The 10,551-nt window shown below is 50.0% G+C and overlaps 1 protein-coding gene across 1 annotated transcript; it reads left to right on the forward strand.

Moving 5' to 3' along the window:
• Positions 1 to 464: 464 nt before the first annotated feature.
• LOC131904876 (L-amino-acid oxidase-like) lies at positions 465 to 7,295 on the forward strand. The gene is made up of 7 exons (XM_059255871.1): positions 465 to 480; positions 2,285 to 2,499; positions 2,863 to 2,975; positions 3,771 to 3,972; positions 5,463 to 5,531; positions 5,755 to 5,891; positions 6,150 to 7,295. The coding sequence occupies exons 1-7, from the start codon at positions 465 to 467 to the stop codon at positions 6,952 to 6,954; spliced, it is 1,557 nt and encodes a 518-aa protein (XP_059111854.1). The 3' UTR covers positions 6,955 to 7,295.
• Positions 7,296 to 10,551: the final 3,256 nt, after the last annotated feature.

Here is a 10,551-nt window from a genome sequence, read left to right on the forward strand (position 1 = left end):
CTCATGGCCAGATCCCTCTCCCAAACAGACATCAGAACAAAGGGTCACAGTGGAACAGCAGAGGGATAGCAGGCACTGTGTATGGGGACAGTGGGGACAGTCAGGAGCTCTGACTTGCCCTGGAAGTTCACAGACTGGATGTCTAACCCCTTCCCAGGCCTACCTGCTCCCATTCCCCTTCTGTGCCTTAGCAGCAGGAGGGCTGGGCTAGGAGAAGGGGCTTTTCCTAGGGGACAAGACTGTCATGGGGGAAGGTGGGATAAAGAAGGTGAGGGGAAGGTGGAGTCAGTTATCACTGTCATCTCACCCGACAGGTCAGGCTTTAGTGCAGGGCTGCCTTGCTTGGCTGAGTCAATCAGGCCAGAGGCGGATTGGTGGGATAAGGGCCAAATATTGCCAGAGTGGTGCGGCTCCTTCATAAAGAGAGGATGAGCTGCTTGGACTTCAGCATGAGTTTCAGAGCCATGGCTGAGATGAACGGTAAGTGGGGTCTTCCTCCAGGTCTGGAAAAGACCAAGCCAGGAAGTGTTAGACACTGAAAGAGGCATAGGTACTGGATGGGAGAGGGACATGGGTCAACAGGGTGGGCGCAGGTCTGAAGACATCTCAGCCGAGGACCATAGAAGAGTAAAGAGGGTAAGAACTGAGGCAGGGATTTGGCTTCAGCAGGACCTGGGGACGGGTCAGGGTGTTGAAAATGAGTTCAATGGAGGGGGATCTCGAGGAGGGGTCTGGGGGTTGGATCCACTCAAGGCAAAGTACAGAGGGACCAAGAAACAAATGCTGATAGCTCAGGGGAAACTATACGGGCTGGAGACTGGATAAGAAGGTTACGGTAGATCTGTGGGGTGGGGAGAGGGATTGAGGTTTATGGAGTCTCTCCTTTGGGCTTGGCGATGTCTCGCCTCTCTTCTGGTGAGTTGTCCCAGTGGAAAGCTGTCTCTACAGTGGGAAGGGTCTAATGCACCTCCTCGGCTGGTGGCCCCTAAAAATCCTCTTCCTTTGAGGAGCTTCAGTTGCCTTGACATCACAAAGACCAAACTAAGGGGGTTCTCACCAGCCAGAAACTCAGCTTCTGGGAGCAGCTCAGAGTTCCAGTCCTTGCCTGGTCCACTTAAGAGCAGGTGACATGGAGGACAGCCTCTTCATGTCAGACAAGACTAGCTAACTGTGAAAAAGAAAATCAAGTCACGCAAGACTTGTTGTGTGGTAGTCATTAACTATCTGAGTGATGAGTTCTTTTTTTTTAAAGATTTATTTATTTATTATGTATACAGCATGAATGACTGCAGGTCAGAAGAGGGTACCAGATCTTGTTAGAGATGGTTGTGAGCCACCATGTGGTTGCTGGGAATTGAACTCAGGACCTCTGGAAGGGCAGTCAGTGCTCTTAACCTCTGAGCCATCTCTCCAGCCCCCTGAGTGATGGATTCTAATCTTGGTACCACATTACATACCTAGGGAGCCTGGAGAAACATCGATGAGGCTGGAGAAAACGTAGGGACTGCCTGTTTCCCACAGGTCACTTCTCACTCCCACTCAGAGAACTGAACCTATTTCACACACACACACACACACACACACACACACACACACACACACACACACCTCTTTTCACAAGTATGCACACACCCCTCTCTCCCTCTCCCTCTCTCTCTCACTCTCTCCCCCACACAGCCTCACTGTCCAGATGCGTTCAGAGAACCCTCACATGCACCCACCTTCTCACACATCTCATCCTCCTCACTCTCAAATCCAGCCCATCTCACACTCCAGTTCTCAGTCCATCTCACTTTCCCATAGATTCATACACACTCAGACAACCACACTGTTCCACAGAAGCATCCTTCATATGCAGTCACGAACCATGCAGTCATACAAAGCAAGAGCCAACTACAACCACACTCCCACCCACAGTTATACACAACCACAGTCCTTTTACACACTCATAGGTGAGCACACATGCACACTCTCCATCAGGAGCAGACACATGTGTAGTGAGCTGTGAACCTCCCACACCCACCAGCTTCCAAGGTGCAAGCTGTATTCACAATCACACATTAACCACACAAATAACATTACAGTTCACAATACCCTGCACAGCACAATTGCCTTCATAGAGACAGAACACCAAATATTTGTATCTACAAACAAACACTTGTCAGACACTGCCCTCACCTGACTGCCCTGTGCCGCCAGCTCCCACGGTCAAGCTCATCCTGGATAAACAGGTCCCAGAGCCTGGGCTCCAGAAAGACCACCCCCTTGCTTTCTCTGCCCCCAGGAATCCTTATTTTGGGGATCCTGCTATCCATCTCCAGCTGCCTTGCCTTCTATGAGGACCTTGACAAGTGTTTCCGGGACCCTAATTATGAGACCTTCCTTCTCACAGCCCAGAACGGGCTCCATACCTCCCCACTGTCCAAGCATGTGGTGGTCGTGGGAGCCGGTGTAGCAGGTCTAGTCGCAGCTAAGACCCTACAGGATGCTGGGCACAAGGTAAGAAGGTCTCGAAAGGCCTTGATCATCACCCTCCAATTTGCTTCCTGGGGTGAAAAAGGAGTGAGCGACCCAACAGGGGGTGATGCGCAACTGCATGTACCCACCAGTCTCCGAACCCCCTGGTCCTTAGTCATCGCTAACTGCCCTTCACGTTCTTATGGAGACAAGAATGAAGGACCTATGCTACCAAGACAAAGGCCTCAAATGACTTGGGACCCTCTGGAGCAAACAGCCCCAGTGAGGTTATCCTGCGTGCTCGTGGCCTTCAGGCCAGAGCCTATGGCTATTTGGAGGTGAGAAGTGGGGTGGGGAGAAAGGACAGTACTCCCTAAGAATGACAGCCGCTTCTCTCAACTGCAGGTAACCATCCTGGAGGCCAGTCACCACATTGGAGGTCGGGTGGTCACAGTCAGAAACCAGGAGGAGGGCTGGTACTTTGATTTAGGACCCATGCGGATCCCGGAAAGCCACAAGTAAGTCCCATACAAGAGAAGGAGCAAAAGGGGTGGAGTGGGGATGAGGAAAAGGCAGGAGGGACCCTGATGCCACCATGCCTAAGATCTTTCAGACTCACTGTGTCATGTGATCCAACCCAGTAAGTCAGGGCTGATACTCAACTCCCACTTCAGAGAGAAGACTGTGGTCACAGAAAGCCGTGGTCACAGGAAGTGATAGACCCCAAACGGACAATTACAATCATTGCTGCCAGTCATCAAACTGTAGAGTGTAAACATGGGCAGGTTCATATTTGTCACTTACATCAAAATACGCTGAGAAATTATAGCACATTACTATTAATAATATCTATTATTTGTTGAGCACTAATTTAGTTCTAGACCCTATCTCCACAGATGTTTTTTTTCTTTTTTTTTTTTTTGCCTTTAATATAAATTGAACCCACACTCATCCTCAGACCACCAAAAACATAAAAAACTGCACCAGCCCAAAGCGGGAGTCATTAAATACAGCCTTGAAGTTCTTAGAAGTGCATGGTGGGATCTCAAATGCTGTCTGAAACAAAGGACATATGTCTATACTTTTGAGTCCTGTTAGCTGGGATTTCATAAAGGGCCTTAATTCAACGAACTTCTCACCCTCTACAGCCTTGGGAGACAGGGAGCCAATGCCCACAACATTAAATGAGATTACAATTGAACAAGCAATTAGTTTGAGTTTCCTAGGCACAAGCTTACACTGGTTTCACCAGAAATAGTTTCTAATATAGGACGAGAATGAAAAGAATGTTATGATGCCCGTCTCTGCTCCAGGCTAACCCACGCCTATGTCAAGAAATTTGGCCTGAAGCTGAATAAGTTCATCCAGAATAATAACAACACCTGGTACCTACTCAATGGACACCGTTATCGTGCCTGGGAAGTCAAGGCTAACCCAGGGATCTTGGGCTACCCCATGAACTCCACTGAGAAGAGCAAAACCACCCAATACCTCTTCCAGCAAGCCATCACTAAGGTGCCTGCTGCCTTTCCCAGCGGGGATCAAGTAGGAAAGGGGAGGTGCCTAAAGTCACACAGCAAATCAGTACGAGGATTCAGATCACCTGACCCCCCCCCCAACATTCTTATCATTGGTCCATCGGCCTTACAACATCTGTTGACAGTGTCACCACCCTCAACTCCACCTTCAACCCCTCTCTGCTGTCTTTGAGGAATCCAGGGAACAGGACTTGGTCGGGAGCAGTGTAAAGAAAGGGGCAACCAGATGAGGCAGCCCTTGGTAGTGAGTCAGTCATCCTAGATGACAGTGAAGATCTTTATCTTAAAGTGTCTGTGTTTGTGTGTATGTATGTGCCTGTGCATGCGCGCACGTGCGTGTGTGTGTGTGTGTGTGTGTGTGTGTGTGTGTGTGTGTGTGTGCATGTGTGTTTAGGTAAATGTGGGTGCATGTGCATATCTGTGTAGAAGCCAGTGGTCAACATCAGCTGTCTTCTTCAATTGCTTTCTACCTTGTTTTATTCTATCTTTGGCAGTGTTTTTCACTGAACCGAGGGCTTACTAATTCTGCTAGACTGGCTCGCCAGCAAGTCCCAGGGATCCTACTGTTTCTACCTTCTGGCATTACAGTCATGTGATACCACACCCTGACTTTTTAAAAACTTGATGTGCATTGGTGGGGTTTTTTGTTTGTTTGTTTTTGGTTTTTTGTTTTGTTTTGTTTTTTTGGGTTTTTGAGACAGGGTTTCTCTGCGTAGCTTTGGTGCCTGTCCTGGATCTCACTCTGTAGACCAGGTTGGCCTTGAACTCACAGAGATCTGCTTGCCTCTGCCTCCCGAGTGCTGGGATTAAAGGCGTGAGCCACTACCGCCCAGCGTGCATTGGTGTTTTTGCCTGCATGTATGTCTGTGTGAAGGTGTCAGATCCCCTGGAACTGGAGTTACAGACAGTTGTAAACTGCTATGTGGGTGCTGGGAATTGAACCTGGGTCCTCTGGAAGAACAGTCAGTGCTCTTAACCACTGAGCTGTCTCTTCAGCTCCAACACACCCTACTTTCATGTGGGTGCTGGGGATAGCGCTCAAGTCCTCAGCAAGTATTCTACCAACTGAATATACACCTTAGATTTTCATCTAAACAGGTCTTTTGTTTCAAGTCAGGTGTGGTAGTACAAGCTGTCAATCTCAGTACTTGGGAGGTGGAGGCAGGAGGATCTAGAACTGAAGAGCAGCCTCAGCTATACAGTGAGTTTGAAACCAACCTAAGCTATGTGAGACTGTCTCAGCAAAGGTACGGTTGTCTTTAAATGAAGGGAAGGAGCAGTGTCCAGGAGCTCTGGGAACTGCCCTTTCCTGGCTTTTTCCAGCCTCCCCAAGGGACATCCAAAGAACCTGACTCTAGTCTAAAGGCATGTGAGGCATCTGTCACCCTGTGACCTTGTCTACAGCAGCCTAGATGTCCTGGTCACCTGGAGGCCCAGCTTGATTACTATCTCTTCTCCCTTCTGCAGGTCAAAGAACATATGAAGACATTCACCTGCAGCCAACTGATATCCTTTTATGACTCTTACTCCACCAAGGTGAGTGACACAGGAGGCCCAGAATGGAGCGGGAGTGACGGGCTCTGTGCTCAGCCAAGGCCCTGGGGCAGTGTCCTGCAGACAGAATCCCCTCTTCCTATGCCAAAGCCTTTGCCTCCCTCAAGCCCAGAGCTAACCTTGCTGGGCCCAGGCCCCTGCTAAAGCTTTCCTACATACTACACCCTCTGGCCCACACTTCCGTCTATGGTTCCTACTTCCACAGGCTTATCTGATGAAGGAAGGAAGGCTGAGCAAGGGCGCCATCGAGATGATCGGGGATGTGATGAATGAGAATGCTGGGTACTACAAGTCCCTCCTGGAGTCCCTAAGGACTGCTAGCCTCTTCTCCAGAAATGATGAGTAAGGCTGATTCGGGGCCAGGAAGAACCCAGTCCCCAGCACTGGCTTATTGGGTATTTACTGTGTAGGGGGTGCTCAGGTAACAATGCCTGCCTGACACGGGGCTGTGTATTCATGAAGGTGATGTTTATAAAACATCCCACACAAGAGTGCAGGGAGATAGGTCCTTCCCTTTTCAGACCAAAGAAATGGCCAGTACTGGGACACACAGATCTGGGGGTGTCTCCCCACCTCATCTCCCCCTCTCCACCCCCGTAGATTTTCAGAGATCACCGGTGGCTTTGACCAACTGCCCAATGGCTTTAATGCCAGCCTGAAGCCTGGCACCATCCGTCTGAAGTCCAGAGTAGAAACAGTGGTGAGAGACGGGCCTCAGGTCAAAGTTTTGTACCGCACAGATGGGCCCACCTCCACGCTGCGCCAACTCACTGCTGACTACGTCATCAACTCAGCCTCAGCCAAGGCCACACGCCTCATCACCTTCCAGCCACCCCTGTCCCCAGATAAAACACAAGCCCTGCGCTCCGTGCATTATATCAGTGCTACCAAGGTGGGTTTGGTGTGCAACAAATGCTTCTGGGAACAGGATGGCATCTGGGGAGGCAACTCCGTCACAGACCGGCCCGCACGCCACATTTACTATCCTAGCCACAGCCTGCCAGGTGGCAAGTGTGTCTTGCTGGCCTCTTACACTTTGGGCGATGATTCCTCCTTCTTGACTGCCATGAAGTCCAAACAGGTGGTGAATATTGTCCTGGACGACCTGGCGGCAATGCACCACATACCCAAGGTGGAGCTAAAGCGCATGTGCCCAAAAGCGGTGGTCAAGCACTGGTCTCTGGACCCCTTCACCATTGGTGCCTTTGCCCAGTTCACACCCTACCAATCTGTGGACTATTCAGAGCAGCTCTTCCAGCCAGAGGGCCTCATCCACTTTGCTGGAGAGCACACCTGCCTGCCTCATGGCTGGATAGACACTGCCATCAAGTCTGGCATCCGGGCTGCCATGAACATTCAGGCCATAGTGAACAAGGAGGCTACTCAGGGACAGGTGCCTTTCTAGAGGCCCTTTACCAACAATCAGGGTGGTTTTTCCCTAAAGAACGGGCTGTAGGAGAGTCTGGCGGAGTGGGCTGGAAGGTGAAAGCCAGCAGAACCAGAGCCAGCAGGAGAGAGGTCACCCACTGGCCCCTTGTCTGCAACCAGGATCCCAGCTGGGAAGCTGACAAGAGACATCACCCCTTTCCTATCTCACTCCCTGCCTAGCTCTCTACAAGAAACAACAGAGCTGGGGTGCATGGAGGCATGGGTGGGAGTCAAGGCTGGGGAATCCTGCAATCAGCCCTTAGCTTGAAACAAATTGTCTCCTGCTACAAAACAATAACAAGCAAAAAATAAAAACTTCACCACCTGCCTTGTGTCACCTCCAACTAAAAGTCCCCAAACAAGCAGACAAACCCCAAGGTACCGGCACACTGAATGGCAGACCCACACACGTGCTCACACCCACAATACACACAAACTCCATCGCTGTGTGCCTGAGCCAAGGACCTCTCATCTTGGCCCAATGTGGGTGGAAAGGGAGGGCTTCTTAATTGGTTCTTTTCTGTGCATTAGTGGGATTCTGGTCACCCTGAGAGACCCTCTCCGCCTCACCAGCCAGAACCCCTACCTGTAGCTACCACAGTCTACAGACAGTCCTGAGGGGACACCACCCTCATTTTACAACTCCTTCTCCGACTGTCCCCTCACTAAAACCCACCTGTCTTTACAAAGCCAACCTCAGTCATCCTTCCTCAGATCCTCCCTCAGCCCCTCCCCAACTCTCCTCTGAGTCACAATTCTCCCCCACCCAGAATGCCAAATGGGCTGAAGACCTTACTGAGATCGAATCCCCAACCAGACTGGGAGATGCCCTAAGGGCTGAGATCACATATTTTATGCTGGGTGGTGGTGGTGGTGGTGTGTGCGCACGCTATTTCCTTTAGCCTACCAATCCTTACTAAACATCCCATATGCCTGGCACCATATGGCACCTGGCTGAGAAGCAGAAACACAGAGAATATGAAACAGTGAAAATCAACTCCCCTCCACCAGCCTCCCTATGTGGTCAAAGATCAGTTCCCAAATCTGATTCAATTTTTGTTCCAAAATCTTAGAAACCAAGAATTATTCCTGAGTCTTGGAGGATCGACTAAGTAAAAAGGAAAGGTAAACTGAGCCACAAGCACTCCTCATTCGAGAGACTCGGGAGGGCCCAGGAGGCAAGCACAATGACGTGCTGGTTGCAGTTTTGTGGAAGACTGGCATAAGACACAGGAGGAAGAGGGAAAGAAAACTCCCATCTTCTACTACAATGTGGCCCACTGTTAAATCTAGACATCTCTTCTCGGATACCCAATCATCACTGACAGTCAGGACATTTTTAGTTCCAGGGGGTTTCGGGGGGGGGGGGGTGTCCCATGTCCAGAAGTCCAGGATGAACAGGATGAAGCTGCTTTATCAGAGCTACTAGGCTCCAGACTGAAAAACTAGTATTAAGGGCCCAGAGTCTAGATCTAGGCGGGCTCTGTCCTCTCCTTACAGACAAACACCTGTGGTGTGATGTACACAAGGACACAAAAGAGTGGGCTCTCGTCCAGTGCAAACCATCACAAGATGTACACTTGGTTAAGCTGTTACTGCAAGCAAACCCGGTACTCTCTGAGGCCTGGAAATACACTCAACCACCGTTCCTGGGGTTAAGCTGCTGTGCCTGGCTACAGGGATCTGCACAGGGAAACTCTCTAGGGGGTATCTCGGTGACATTAAGCAGGCACCCTTCCCTTGCAGGCTCACCCAAGGTGAGCTTAGGCTGGTCCCTTTTACAGCTGTTAGGGTTGGAAGTGGAGCTTATTGTTTGATTAGTTCCAATCCCAACATCATGGGGGTCTGGGGTCTAGGCATAGCCGGAATTCTCTATCTATGTCTGGCTGAGAATGCCTAAGAAACTGGTACCCTCCACTTAGGATACCAAACGCCAAGGGGCTGGCTTCTTCTGCCCCTTGACTTTGATCCTCATGGTTACTGAGGGAGTTCCTGGGCAAAGTGGAGGTTGAAGGTTTACTGCCTTGGAGAGGGTCATATCTCAGGGTTGCCAAGATAGGCTGGTTCAGCCCAACAGGCTGATGACCCTAGGTACAGGTTTCTTTTAAATATTAACTGCTGCCTGGGTTTGGACCGTTCAGCTATAACTTGACGCCCCAGGTCGTACCAGTTTCCCAATAATGGGTTTCCTGCCAGGCCCTAACCTTTATGGATATGGGATTACATTGCCGGTGGCCACAGGCAGGTGATGATGGTTTTCTTTCTAGGACTAAGAAGGGATCAGTGTGCCCCCAGGAGGACTTGGTTTTGCAACTCCACTGAGCTCAATCGTATTCTCCTCGATTCTAACATCTGAGGGGGATGGGGCATCAGGCAGGCATAGTACTGGATAAATCAGTGCTCCTTCTCTTCACCAATGGACCCACAGCCCCAGAAGTGAGTGAACCATCCCCCTGGAGCTTCTGGTTGTAATAGTTTACAGAAATCTACCTGGAAGGTGGGTTGGGTCTCCGTGGATAGATTGGCTGTGAGCTCCCCAGTCCTGGTCTTTCTTAATTCCCATAGGCAAGGTCCTGACCTATGGGAGTTTGAGGCCTTTCCCACAGGGAAACAAAGAAGACAAAATTGGACAATCATAATTGTAGGGTCCAAGTCAGGCATGGAGAGAATGTAATGATGGCCCATCTGTCATCTTCTATAGCCTCCTTCAGCTGGGTCTGGTGGCTCCATGAGGTGACCAGTGACCTTCAGTGCTGTGGGGGTGGTGAGGACCACAGAGCATGGGCCTTTCTATGTTGGCTCCAGGCTCTGGGCTGAGATCCTCTTTACTCACACAAGGAGGTCTCCAGGCTGGAACTTGTGGGCAGGCTCATACTTGGGCAAAGGTGCAGCCTCTTGAATTGTCTGATGAATAGTCCTTTGGGTCTGTTTCTGGGCCTGTTAGGACTTAAGGAAGGGATGGTTAGTAATGTCTGCCTTATTAATAGCTTAAGAAGGGAGGGGGTGGCCTCCCAAATGATTTCCAATAGGGTGACAGGGGCCCTTAGAAAGGCATATGGTAGGAGGTTGGTCCAATTTTTGCTGGTCTCAAGGACATATTTAGTTAAAGTCTCTTTCAAGGTCCTAGTCATCCTTTCTACCTACCCTGAGCTTAGTTTCCAATCAACATTTAGGACCTTTGCCAGATTTGGGGAAATGTTGGCCATGAAGGCCAGGCCATTGCTGGACCACAGGGAGAAGGGCAACCCAAATCTAGAAATTAACTTTTGGAGGAGTTTCTTGGTGACCACTGAGGCTGTTTCCATTTAGGCGGAATAGGCTTCCATCCATCCAAAGAAGGTATCCGTGACAACTAAGAAATACTTATACCTGAGAACCATGGATAAATTCCACTTCCCGATGTTCTCCAGAAGTGCTTTCTTGGGCGTGGATTCCTTCCAGGGCTTTTTCTTCTTCTTTGGGGTTCACTTGTGTGCAAATGGTACATTAGAACACCATGTCTTCGACAAGATTGTCTAGTTGAGGAATGTAATACATGGGCCTGAGTAAGTCAGCAGTTTTTGATGCCCCCAGG

Source organism: Peromyscus eremicus, chromosome 2 (assembly GCF_949786415.1).
Source record: "Peromyscus eremicus chromosome 2, PerEre_H2_v1, whole genome shotgun sequence".
In the NCBI taxonomy this organism is placed as follows: domain Eukaryota; kingdom Metazoa; phylum Chordata; class Mammalia; order Rodentia; family Cricetidae; genus Peromyscus; species Peromyscus eremicus.